Source organism: Brassica napus, unplaced genomic scaffold (genome assembly GCF_020379485.1).
Source record: "Brassica napus cultivar Da-Ae unplaced genomic scaffold, Da-Ae ScsIHWf_741;HRSCAF=1074, whole genome shotgun sequence".
Taxonomy (NCBI): Eukaryota; Viridiplantae; Streptophyta; class Magnoliopsida; order Brassicales; family Brassicaceae; genus Brassica; species Brassica napus.
This window is the reverse complement of record NW_026016792.1, coordinates 44,128-57,180: the sequence shown is the minus strand read 5'-3', so window position 1 is coordinate 57,180 and position 13,053 is coordinate 44,128. Positions and strand designations below refer to the sequence as shown.

General features: G+C 34.8%; 2 protein-coding genes across 5 annotated transcripts; one reads left to right on the top strand and one right to left on the bottom strand.

Annotated features, from left to right (window-relative positions):
• Positions 1–841: 841 nt before the first annotated feature.
• LOC111198210 (ATPase 11, plasma membrane-type) lies at positions 842–5,947 on the top strand. 4 transcript variants are annotated; one of them, XM_048775179.1, is made up of 20 exons: positions 842–995; positions 1,109–1,168; positions 1,261–1,380; positions 1,536–1,634; positions 1,723–1,860; positions 1,945–2,079; positions 2,158–2,337; positions 2,414–2,740; positions 2,865–3,107; positions 3,193–3,297; positions 3,362–3,506; positions 3,769–3,933; positions 4,002–4,240; positions 4,329–4,361; positions 4,449–4,530; positions 4,617–4,777; positions 4,850–5,035; positions 5,104–5,286; positions 5,370–5,548; positions 5,621–5,947. In XM_048775179.1, exons 2-20 carry the CDS (start codon positions 1,115–1,117, stop codon positions 5,715–5,717), a joined length of 2,871 nt encoding a protein of 956 aa, XP_048631136.1. In that variant the 5' UTR covers positions 842–995; positions 1,109–1,114; the 3' UTR covers positions 5,718–5,947. The 4 variants fall into 4 exon arrangements, with proteins under 4 accessions (XP_048631136.1, XP_048631133.1, XP_048631134.1 ...); XM_048775176.1 differs by having other exon boundaries at positions 4,329–4,530; XM_048775177.1 differs by having other exon boundaries at positions 853–996; positions 1,106–1,168; positions 4,329–4,530.
• On the bottom strand, positions 5,879–8,618 carry LOC106369007 (protein NRT1/ PTR FAMILY 2.11). Its single transcript, XM_013809100.3, has 4 exons — positions 8,362–8,618; positions 7,766–7,983; positions 7,121–7,674; positions 5,879–7,046 (listed from the first exon to the last, which is right to left on the bottom strand). The coding sequence occupies exons 1-4, from the start codon at positions 8,516–8,518 to the stop codon at positions 6,137–6,139; spliced, it is 1,839 nt and encodes a 612-aa protein (XP_013664554.2). The 5' UTR covers positions 8,519–8,618; the 3' UTR covers positions 5,879–6,136.
• Positions 8,619–13,053: the final 4,435 nt, after the last annotated feature.

Genomic DNA, 13,053 nt, shown 5'->3' with positions numbered 1-13,053 from the left:
GCACATGGGACATATAGCTGTTTCTCGGCCCATTCGCATTTATTCACCCATCTAGTATTATTATTTTTGTAATGAAATTGTTTTTTTACCAATGGTCATTTTCAACTCCTGCAGTTTACAAAGCTGTACTCTAAAGGTTGTACTCTTTTAAATGGCAACTAATTCTCACCAAAATATAAACTTGATTTAACGTTTTATCCGCTTACATTGTTGTCTTTATGTAATGATCTTTTTAAGTGTGTTAGTTGGGACAAAACTACTTCAATTAAATGTATTTGTATATGAATTTGAATCACAAGAAACATGTATGGGTTTCGTGTACGTTACTTGTTTTTGACCTATTTGCATGAAAGTTGGAGGCTTACACAAATGAAACATCTAACATAATAATGGTGTTTTGTTCTAAAAGTAATAATGGAGTTTTGGTTTTACTGATTTTTTTTGTCTAAATGTTAATTTTTACTGGATTTTTGTATTCAAGTACCTAAATATAAAGAGATCATTATTATTTTTTTATGAATCTGCCAAACATACTAGTAGCCAATAATTGCAAAGGTATAACGTTTAAAATAATCTAGCACCTACACACCATAGCACTTAATAGTTACAGCTGTGAAGACTGTAGTTACTGCTATTCCAAATAATAATCATATTTACTGCATTTCAAATAAAACCATTTCCTCTATCAAAAAGATAAAAATAAATTTACCTTAACCAAATTTATTTGAAGGACCACTTAATAATTAATTAATTAGTTAATTACCCATTGTAGTTAAAGATTTTGACGTAAAGGAGTAAAAATGTTGAAAAAGGCAAGACTTAAATTAATTAAATAGGAGAAAAAGGAAAGGATATTACAGTGGGGGCAGAGTGTGTGTGTTAGCTTCCCATACTGCCACTAACCTTTAGCGGTTTCCTCATCTTCTCCACTCTTCTTTCATTTCTTGTTTCTCTCAAACCCAAGAACACAAACAAGAAGGCCTTAACAATTACAGGTTCCTCTACACATCTAACATTTTTTTTTCTTGGTACTGAAGTTTTCTTCTAGTGTTTGCTTTTTCTGATAATTTGTCTGTTTCTTTTTTTGTTTTTTTCTTGGAGTAAGCAGAAGAATATGGGAGACAAGGAAGAGGTCCTTGAGGCTGTTCTGAAAGAAACAGTGGATCTGGTAACAGATCTACACTTTGTTCTGTTTCTATAATGTTTAAATTCTCTTGGACAAAAAGAGTCTTAAAGGTTTTTTTTTTATTTTATTTTAAGGAAAATGTGCCAATTGAAGAAGTTTTTGAGAGTCTGAGATGTAGCAGAGAAGGTCTCACTACAGCTGCTGCTGATGAGAGGCTTGCCCTCTTTGGTCACAACAAGCTTGAAGAGAAAAAGGTTATAGCTTTATGTGTCTTTTATCAATTTGAGAAAAAAAGGGTGTAACTTTGGATTCTATAGGTTCTGTTCTTGAATATTCCATGGCATATAGCTCCAAAAGGATTATACTTTCTATGTCTTAAGGAATAAAGTTTTCTTTTTTATTTTTGTAGGAAAGCAAATTTCTGAAGTTTCTAGGATTCATGTGGAACCCTCTCTCATGGGTGATGGAAGCTGCTGCCATTATGGCTATTGCACTTGCTAATGGAGGAGTGAGCATATTCTACACCCTCCTACATGTTTTCACTTTTTAAAGTTTAACTCTTTATTTATTTTCATTTTGTGTTCATGATTCCTCAGGGGAAGCCTCCTGATTGGCAAGACTTTGTTGGTATCATCACTCTGCTTGTGATAAACTCCACCATCAGTTTCATTGAGGAGAACAACGCTGGTAATGCTGCTGCTGCTCTCATGGCACGTCTTGCTCCCAAAGCAAAGGTTTGGTTTATCATTCTTGCTTAATGCTACCACTTGTTTTTTAAGCGTCTTTTAAGCATCTCTTGTCACAAACCTTTTGTGAAGGTACTGAGAGATGGAAGGTGGGGTGAGCAGGATGCTGCAATTCTTGTCCCTGGAGACATTATCAGCATCAAGCTTGGTGACATTGTTCCTGCTGATGCTCGCCTTCTCGAAGGAGACCCTCTTAAGATAGATCAGGTTCACCAATGTGTTACTTAATTACTTTAAGAATAATAATTTGTTACTGAAGCTTTTGTGAACCTTTTTGTTCTGTAGTCTTCTCTCACCGGTGAGTCTCTCCCAGTAACCAAAGGTCCAGGTGATGGAGTCTACTCAGGCTCCACTTGCAAACAAGGAGAGCTTGAAGCAGTTGTGATTGCAACTGGAGTCCATACCTTCTTTGGAAAAGCTGCTCATCTTGTTGATACAACCAACCAAGTTGGCCATTTTCAACAGGCAAGTATTCTTCTTCATATGGTATATGGTTTGGTTCAGAGTATATACTAATATGCTTTTGTTTTCTTGTGTTCAGGTCTTAACTGCCATTGGGAACTTCTGCATCTGCTCCATTGCAGTAGGGATGTTAATTGAGATTGTTGTCATGTATCCAATTCAACACCGAGCATACCGCCCTGGGATTGATAACCTCCTTGTCCTTCTCATTGGTGGTATCCCAATCGCCATGCCAACGGTTCTGTCTGTGACCATGGCCATTGGCTCTCATAGATTGTCTCAGCAGGGAGCAATCACCAAGAGGATGACAGCTATTGAGGAAATGGCTGGCATGGATGTGCTTTGCAGTGACAAGACCGGAACATTAACATTGAATAAACTCACTGTTGACAAGAATCTCATAGAGGTAACTTTTGGTTTGTTGCTTATTCTATGCACATTTTCTGAATGTGCACAAGTTTCTTGTAGGTGCAGATGAATGCTTATTACATGACATTTTCTGAATAAGCACAAGTTTTTTTTGTGTATAGGTTTTCACAAAAGGAGTGGATGCGGATGCTGTTGTCCTAATGGCAGCTCAAGCGTCTAGACTCGAGAACCAAGATGCTATAGATGCTGCTATAGTAGGGATGCTTGCAGACCCTAAAGAGGCAAGAGCTGGTGTTAGAGAGGTTCACTTTCTTCCATTCAACCCCACTGATAAGAGGACGGCTCTGACTTATATTGACAGTGATGGTAAAATGCATAGAGTCAGCAAAGGTGCACCTGAGCAAGTAAGCTATCTATTGGTTACTATTTATACCTTCTTTCTTAACAGTTTCTTGGTGCAAATAGCTGATTATGTTGACAATGTCTCAGATTCTAAGTCTTGCCCACAATAAGTCAGAGATTGAGAGGAGAGTTCATGCTGTTATCGACAAGTTTGCTGAAAGGGGTTTGAGGTCTCTTGCCGTGGCATACCAGGTAACTGGAGATACTTGCTCCTCAAGTTTGATACAAGATTCTAAATTTGGAAGCCTTTTTGCAGGAAGTTCCTGAAGGGACAAAGGAAAGTGCTGGAGGCCCTTGGCAATTTGTGGGCCTCATGCCTCTCTTTGACCCACCTAGACATGACAGTGCAGAGACAATCAGAAGAGCCTTAAACCTTGGTGTGAATGTCAAAATGATCACAGGTGAATACTTGGTTTCTTTGGCGTTTAAGAGCTTTGTGTTATGAACAAACGCAAATCAACTCGAAGAAAGCAAAGAAACTTAAGAGGAAAACCAATATATTGATTATGTGAATAAATAAATTTACAATCCTTTAGTCCGGTATTTATAGTAGCCTCAAAACCCGATTTATTAGTTTAAGAAACTTCCAGAATTAATACTTTGCTTCTCTCTTTTTTTTTATTAATTTATGTGTCATTGCTAAAGCCTCATGACACTCTGCAGGTGATCAGTTAGCTATAGGAAAAGAAACAGGACGCCGTTTAGGGATGGGAACCAACATGTACCCTTCATCTGCTTTGCTTGGACAGAACAAGGATGAGTCTATAGGTGCTTTACCAGTAGATGATCTCATAGAAAAAGCTGATGGCTTCGCTGGCGTCTTCCCTGGTAAGGTTTCTTTGCTTTTATCCTGCATATTCAACTCAGAACTAAACCATTTTGTCATGAAACTGCAGAGCATAAGTATGAGATAGTGAAGAGACTGCAAGCCAGGAAGCATATATGTGGGATGACTGGTGATGGAGTAAACGATGCTCCTGCTCTTAAAAAGGCTGACATTGGCATTGCAGTTGCTGATGCAACTGACGCAGCTCGTAGTGCTTCGGATATTGTTTTGACTGAGCCTGGTCTAAGTGTTATCATCAGTGCTGTCTTGACCAGCCGAGCTATCTTCCAGAGAATGAAAAACTATACTGTGAGTATAACCTTTCTTCTTAATCTCAATTGTTACTTTGTTTGGTAAAACCAATTAACTTGTGCTACCTTCTTGTTTTTATGGACAGATCTATGCTGTTTCCATCACAATCCGTATTGTTGTAAGTTACCATTTGAATATTTTTTTGTTTTTTTCCCACTTTCTATTACAAGTTGATGTTCATATGTATGCTACTTACTTGTTTCAGCTTGGCTTCATGCTGCTGGCTCTCATATGGAAGTTTGACTTCCCTCCCTTCATGGTTCTTATCATAGCAATCCTTAACGATGGTTCGTTCATTACTTTTTACATTCTTCAATCTAAATATCTTTAGAAGTGTTGTATTAATCAACCCTTGTGGCATTGACTCTTGTAGGAACTATTATGACAATATCAAAGGATAGGGTGAAACCTTCCCCTCTTCCAGATAGCTGGAAACTGTCAGAGATTTTTGCAACTGGTGTTGTGTTTGGGAGCTACATGGCAATGATGACAGTTATATTCTTCTGGGTTGCATATAAAACCGACTTCTTCCCGGTATAAATCTCTCTCTACTCTTCAGTGTTATATTTCTATGTGCCTCATTAACACATCAAACGCTTGTTTCAGAGAACGTTTGGAGTTTCAACCTTGGAGAAAACAGCACATGATGATTTCAGGAAGCTTGCCTCAGCAATATACTTACAAGTCAGCATTATAAGTCAGGCGCTTATCTTTGTGACTCGGTCAAGGAGCTGGTCCTATGTGGAACGTCCTGGGATGTTGCTTGTGATAGCTTTTATGCTTGCACAATTGGTCAGTGGTCAGCACTCAAGTTTATAAACTGCTGTTATGTTTTCTTGAAACCATTTTCTTGCAAACAGGTGGCTACTCTAATTGCAGTCTATGCAAATTGGAGCTTTGCTGCTATTGAAGGGATAGGGTGGGGGTGGGCTGGAGTCATTTGGCTTTACAACATTGTCTTCTACATTCCTCTTGACATCATCAAGTTCTTGATTCGGTATGCACTTAGTGGCAGAGCTTGGGATCTTGTTATTGAACAAAGGGTATGTATATCAAAGATTCTTTCCATTTATGATAGCTTTTTCTACACGTTTGATTATAATGGTCTCTGTGTATGTTTCCATAGATTGCATTCACTAGGAAGAAAGATTTTGGGAAAGAGCAAAGGGAGTTACAATGGGCACATGCGCAGAGGACGCTGCATGGGTTGCAAGCACCAGATGCTAAGATGTTCCCAGAGCGAACCCATTTCAACGAGCTGTCTCAAATGGCTGAAGAAGCTAAGAGAAGAGCAGAGATCGCTAGGTAAAAGACTCATCTACTCTACTCAAAACCTGAACATTGTTATATATCTCAGTGTCTTTTACACTTTGATAGGTTGAGGGAGCTTCACACACTCAAGGGTCACGTTGAATCTGTGGTGAGACTTAAAGGTCTTGACATTGAAACCATTCAACAGTCCTACACAGTCTGATAGAAGCCTAGAGAGAGCCTCTCAATGTCATTCAAGAAAGTGATGTCTCTGTTTGAAACTTTGATACAAAGTTGTTATGCATATAAGTATCAATTTCCTAAGTAGTGTTTTGTTGTGTTTGCTTTCCTTTTTAAGTTTGTTCTGTTGTGGTAATGATCAGAAGTAGAAAACATAATCCTTAAAATGCAAAACAAATTGTTATTCTGTAATACATCTGAACTTATGATCTCCTTCTCCTCCACAGTGATAGAAAAAAAAGAGATGTGATGTAATATAGCAAATCAGGAAAAAAGAAAAAGAGCTATAACAAGTATATGATTACTTAGCTTATTTCAAAGAGTCCAAAGAGTTGTAAATGGTATGAAGCTGACCAAAAACTAAGTCTAAAAGCTTCCAGAAGATGAGAAACCACATGATCATTAGACTTTGTTCTTGTCTTGTTGTTTGATCACATCTCCATTTGTTTCATAAGCTGTCACTTCATCATCACTTCCTTTGTACCTATACCATCTTGACATCACCAAGAAGTAAGCAAAATTAACCGCCAAGATTCCAGCGATCATGAAGTAAAACAAATCCAATCTTCCTTTGTTCAAATCTTCAGCCAACCAGTTACCGCCAGCCGAGTTCTGCGTCGTCCTGTGTACCGTTGCAATCAAGAAGCTGCCGAGGTAACTAGAAACTCCTCCTCCCACATAGAAGATGGAGCCGGCGAAACTCCTCATGTTCTCGGGGAACTGCTTGTAGTAAAACTCCATCTGTCCAATAGCTCCAAATGCCTCGGCTACACCCGCGAGTGTGAGCTGCGGTATCAGCCACATAGCTGACATTGAGGAGATTTCTCCCTTCCGTGGCGCCATACCGAGTGTTGGTTTAGTCAATGCGAAAGTCCTCCTCCGTTCCTCGACGAAACCAGACACTACCAAGCTCAAAAAGGCGAAGAAAATCCCGGTTCCTATCCTTTGCAAGAGCGTGATCCCGGTGTCTATACCGGTGATTCTTCTCAAGGTAGGCACGAGGACGCGGTCGTAGATTATGATGAAAACAGTCATTCCTGTCATCAAGAAGACCACATAGGTGGCTGCAGGGATCACAAACCCTCCAGAGCCTAAGCGACGATCGCTCTGGAGGGCTTGAAAGACAGGATAGGTCATCTGTTGCGTGATGGTCAAGTAATAGATCGATGAAGCAAACCATATAGGAAGCACTCTCACAATGCACTTCACTTCTTCAACTTGTTGCATTGTACATAGCTTCCATGGATCCGTAGGCTTACCATCAGCATCCAACTTGTCTTCAGGAGCCAAGATCGCCGCCTTATCAAGAAACCTACCAAAAACAGAAAGCTTGCTTTCTAAGTAAACAAAAGTGGAAAGATATTATTTATAACCGTGTGTCTTTACCTGAACTGGTCGGTGTACTTGAGCTTAGAGTTTGCGTAGTTTAGTGGGTAGTAATTGTAAAGGTTAACCCAAGGCTGCTTCACAGCCTTTAACCCACGTTTCTTGATAGCAACCGTTATAACTTGAGCTATACTAGCCAATGGACTACCTGAGGCTTTGATCTTGACATACAACTTATCACCCGCAAAGAAGATCACGCAGGCCAAGAACATTAACACGACAGGTATGGTTAAACCGATGGTCCAACTGACGTTAGACTGGATGTAGACAACTAGTGTCAGCGACAAGATCTGCGCGAACGTGAAGGTGAAGAAGTACCAGTTAAAGAAACTATCAATCCCTCTCTTCCCTGACTCGCTTTTAGGGTTAAACTGATCAGCTCCAAAAGCAAGATTACACGGTCTAATCCCACCTGCTCCCACCACAAGAAAGGCAAGACCCATTAGTAGAAAGGCTATCTGGCCGCCACTTGGGCCTGTACACGTGAGGGCTGTTCCGCATGGAGCTGGATGCAGTTGTGGTACTGCAGCAGTTAATAGTATCACAAGTGATCCCTACCAAAACAAGAACCAGATTTTTTTTTTTAGGTTTATAAACCAAGATTGCTTGTGGAGGAAGAAAAGGTTATAGAGGATGGATTATTACAAGAAAACATGCGATGACCGCGACGGTTAGTGTCTTGTAACGACCGAAGTAAGTGTCGCAAAGGAAGGCGGCAACGAAGGTTCCGAAGTTGATTGTGCCACTAAAGGCGTTGATGATTGTAGCAGCTGTGATACTCTTCATGTTGAAGACAGCAGTTAAGTAAACCAGAAGGTTTGATAGTGTTCCAATGATCCCAAGCTTCTCAAATGTCTCGTTTCCTGGTAATAACAACATGCAAGAAGAAAAGATCATAAGACTTTGACCTTAGCAACCAAACGAAGAATCAAACAAGAGATTCTTGATCATTTATGTGTTCTGAAACATCTTCAAACTCAAGATCTCACTCTTTTGGGTTAAATTACTGTTTGACTAAGTCAAAGCTTAAGACAACAACACAAAGAATCTCACCAATAATAAAATCAAACCAACAAAATATAGTTTCTAGAAACAGAGAAGAAAATTGTCAAAATTTAATTACAGGAAATTTCTAGAAATATAGTTTCTAAAACTTTGGAAATATACCAATCAAAGAAAATGATATATATTTTTTTTATCAAAAATTTATATTTTTTATATGTTTAAAACATATGCGTTACCTATGATGAAAGGCATGACTTTCCAGCCTCTATAAACGAGTTTGGTTTCCTGAACTTCTTCTTCAACAGAATCAACCGCCGTAGCAGAGCCGTCGTACACGGCGGAGGAAGGTTTCTGATGATCGGTGGACTCAACTTCCAGAGGCTTTCTCTCCATTTTGCTACTACTGAAGCAGTTTAAAGTTGTATTTTCTTTATTTTGTATTGTTGTCTCAAAAGGCTAATAATGATGACTCTGTTTTTTCTTCATCTTGGAGTTGTCTCTATATATAGTGGTAAAGAGGATGGTGGATGTGTCGGAATATAGACAAATTGGTAATTTGTGAATATGGCCGTGAAAGAGAACTGTGTTAGTGATTATAATATTGGTTTTAAATTAGTCAATTAAAGTATTTTTGTTTACAGAATTAAGCTTAAAAAAAAAAGAAGGTGAAAATGTAGATTCCATTACAAGTGTTGTGGCCCCATCATAATCACTCACTCTTTAATAACGGCACGTTCTTTTAAGCTCTCAATTTGTTTTCCATCATCCATTTTCGTATTTCTTTTTTTCTTTTTTTTTTTCATTTTCGTATTTCATTTATCTCTTCTTCTTCTATTTTTATGCTTTTTATTTGTCTTCATTTAATTTTAACAAATATATCATTAATATAAGAAATATCTCAAGAACATGCTCCATCTTATGAAAATTGGCTGTTTTAGTTTCCTTTTTATTTCATATAATATAATGTTATATATATTTCAGTTAGTCCTTGAAAAAATGCTGAAGTAAATGAAACTAAATTCAAATTATAAGGAGTAAATACTAACAAATAAGGTTGAAAACAATTCTTAGATATTTTTTGTATATATGAAAACTTAAATCATGAAACAACAATACTTTCAGAATCATTTAGTTAAGCAATGTAAATTTTTAACATCGTTTGCAGCTAACGCAAATATATGAAATAAATGATGGTAAACAACAAATTTTTTTGTAGTGAGCTAACCTGAAACACACATACAAATCTGTACTTAATTTCTATTCAATAGCGAATCTTCCACTATCTGATCGGTCCACCATGATTGGTTTAGTCAAATTAGTTGGTAAGAGATTATGATCTTCTAAAATTTGTATCTGCTAAAATTTAATGTTGGTGGATTGCGGGAGACAAAGTCAGACAAAATTTCTTTTAAAATCCACTAATTTTTTTTAGCCCGATTTATTGGTTCTTATTTTAATTTTAATTTTTTCTCAAATCATTTATTGGTTCTGTTCATTTGAAAAAGTCAAATTTTGTGTAATTAATAACCCATTTGAGCTTGGTTTTATTTGAGTTGAGTTACTTCCTGTTTTTTTTTTCCACTAAAAGGCAATGAAAATTTTAATTGTTTTTTCTCTATTTTTGAATACATTCATAAAAAGGCCAGTTCTCTACATTTTTCAGGAAATTGATGAAAATTAAATTAGTATCCTGGGAGATGTTAGTAAAAGTAGACCAGAATGAAAAAGAGAAAAACTGAGATGTTAGTAAAATTAATTAGACATGACACCAATAAGGATGGTCTCAATTTCCTCAACTTTAGCTTCCACAATTCAACTTTAATTTCTTCCATTTTACCAATTTGGTTCACAACTAAAATCCTCAAGCAAGAAATGCAGTTAACAAAAAAAATTTAAAAAAAACTTCTGACTAAGTTCAAGTATTTTGGCCTGTAAAATAATTTTATAAACATAGCGTTGTTTCATATTTATAGTTAGATAACAAAATATGATCAAAGAAAAACTTAATAATCTTCGTTTTATTTTCATTTAGGGCATCTCCATCCCTACTCCATTTTTTCCTCTAAAATGAAGTAAAAGTGAATATGGAGTAAGGAATGCTCCAACCCAACTCTATATATCACTCCATAATGGAATTTACTCCATAAATAGAGTAATCTATTTTTTGTTTGTTCATCACTCCATTATAGAGTAAGAAATGGAGTAAGGTTACATCAATTTTACTTCATATTCACTTTTACTCTATTTTAGAAGAAAAAATGGAGTTTTAGACCGAAGATGCTCTTAGTATCTTTTGGACCCAAAAATATGTTGTGATTGTCAGTTTGGAAAAATTCTATAGTACTTGGCCTCGTATTATTTTTCATAAAAGAAAACTGAAATTATAGATAAACGAAGCCATAGAGTATGATTATGCATTTGTGAAAGAAAAAAAACTTCTCGAATCCATCTTAATAATGCGTCTCTTGTGTTCCCCAAAAAAAAAAAGATAATGCGTCTCTAAGTAGCTAAATCAATTAATCATGTCTGCGACACCATCGTTACCTAATTAAAAGATAATGCGAATAAGATTTGAGAAAATGACGTTTGGAAAATGGTTTTTCTAAGTCGAAATGCATTTTATTTTAAAGCCCCAATTTACATTAGATTTTTTATATGTACAACTGAATTCTAGAATACCCAAGTTTAAGGCTAGCTAAACATAACTAATCCAACCAAGTCACGATACTTTGTTTCTTTGGTCGCCTTGTAAACTAATAAACAAAAATGTTTAAGATTTAAAACAAAAATGGTCGTATCATTTGATCGATTTTTTGCAGTTTTATTATTACTTTATACTAAATATATTTTAATTTCAGCAAGAAGAAAAAAACCTTGATTGACTCGGGAAAACGGTCATGTCCACTCTAGTACAAATAATTTTGTATAGTTTGTGAATTTTGAGAGTTGATAGATTTAAAAAAGTTATGTGGATTGTGAAAATTTATATACATTGACTTATGAAATTTTATCATAACTTTTCTAGATTGATATAGATTTTCATGAATTTGTATTACCTCTTTTTATCATTTTTTTGTAAGATAAATATAGAATATATTTATTTTCTAAATCATATAACATGATTTTTTTATTTTTTTGTTTTCAAATTAAAAAAAAAAATACTGATACATACAAAATTGAACAATTTTCTTAAATAGCCATTTTAAAAGATTTTGTCACAAAAAGAATATTAAAAAAAGAAAATAACCAAAAGAAGTTTCATTAAAAATATAAAAGACTATTTTACCCCTTACGGTATATAGATGTATAAGTAATAAAAAATAAAAAAATAAAAAGTTGTTTTATATGTATTTTTTCAAATTCGAACATTTTTATAATATTTGTAATTTTCCTATTTAAAAATAAATATTTTTTTCAAATATTTTTTTCAAATATTTTTTTTTGAAATTCGAATTTTTTTGAAACTATTTAAAAAAATATTTTAAAATTATTAAGATTTGTAAATGTAATTATTATTCTTTATATTAAAAATATAATATTTTTAAAAATAATTATATGTTCAAAAATGTAAAAGTATATAAATGTAATGAATTATAGTTTTGAACATATAATTTGAATTTAAGGTGCAATAAATATTTGGTAAGAATGATTATTTTGTTTCTTTTAGTATTTTTATCACAAGGATTTTGAAAATCACATGGATACATATAATATTTTGAAAGTTGAGTCTTATGAGTAAAAATGAATAGAATTCATCTCCCAATAACACTAGATTTAGTTAGAATTAGAGAATCAATAATAACTAAACTTTTTTTAATAACAAGAGATTTGAATGGATTTTAAAAATTCTTAAACCAATAATAATGAATTCTACTAAGATTTTTGAAATCCAAAAACCAATAATTCTCTCAATAACCCTCCCCCCCCCTAGTATTTGAAGTCAACTAGGTGGTTAGCTTGGTAGGCCGTTACACTTAGGATGAAATATATTGAGTATATAAGCAAACATGTGGAGCAAGGGATCTACTCCCTCCGTTCCATTAAGATAGATTTTTCTGAAAAAAAAAGTTTATTTTATAAAGATGTATTTTTGTGTTTTCTATGAAAAAATTGTACACTTCAAGAAAATTAATTGACTTTACTGAATTACTATTGATTAAAAATTAAAAATTACATAAAATAATGCATTTATAATGGTAGTTTAATGTGTTTTCTTAATATGTGTAAAAATATTAAAAAATCTATCTTTGTGAAACAGAGGGAGTATACAATAAGAAAATAGCAAAAGCGTTATTTCTTCAACTACTAAGAGCATATTCAATGTAAAATTCTATTTTTTCCTCCAAAATAGAGTAAAAGTGAAAATGAAATAAAATTGCTTCAACCCTACTCAATTTTCCACTCCATAATAGAGTGATGAACACAACAAAAAATAGATTACTCCATTTATGGAATAAATTTCATTATGGAAAGAGATATGCAATTGGGTTGGAGTATTTTTTACTCCATATTTACTTTTAATCTAATTTAGAAGAAAAAATGGAGTAAGGAAGAATATACCCTATACCGCCGATCAGATAAAAGAGTTGGAACGTGACTTGATAGTAAGTGGTATACCGTATACGTATCTACAAATCAAGTTCTTGCTCAATTTGAATTGTTGAATCAGACTGCTAGAAATGTTCCAAAACAAAAACGAATCGGACTACTAGCTCAAAAATAATAATAACAACGGTGTAGTTTGAGAGCAGACCACACACAGACACACTCGAACACATACGTATATACATGTAGGAAATAATCGTGTAAGCAACTACGCATGCGTTACATATGAAAAAGACCACCGCAAGCGTTGAAAACTTCGCTCATTTAAAGACTCTCTTTAGTTAGTAGCATTAATGTGTTTAAAAAAATTTTTAGTAGCATTA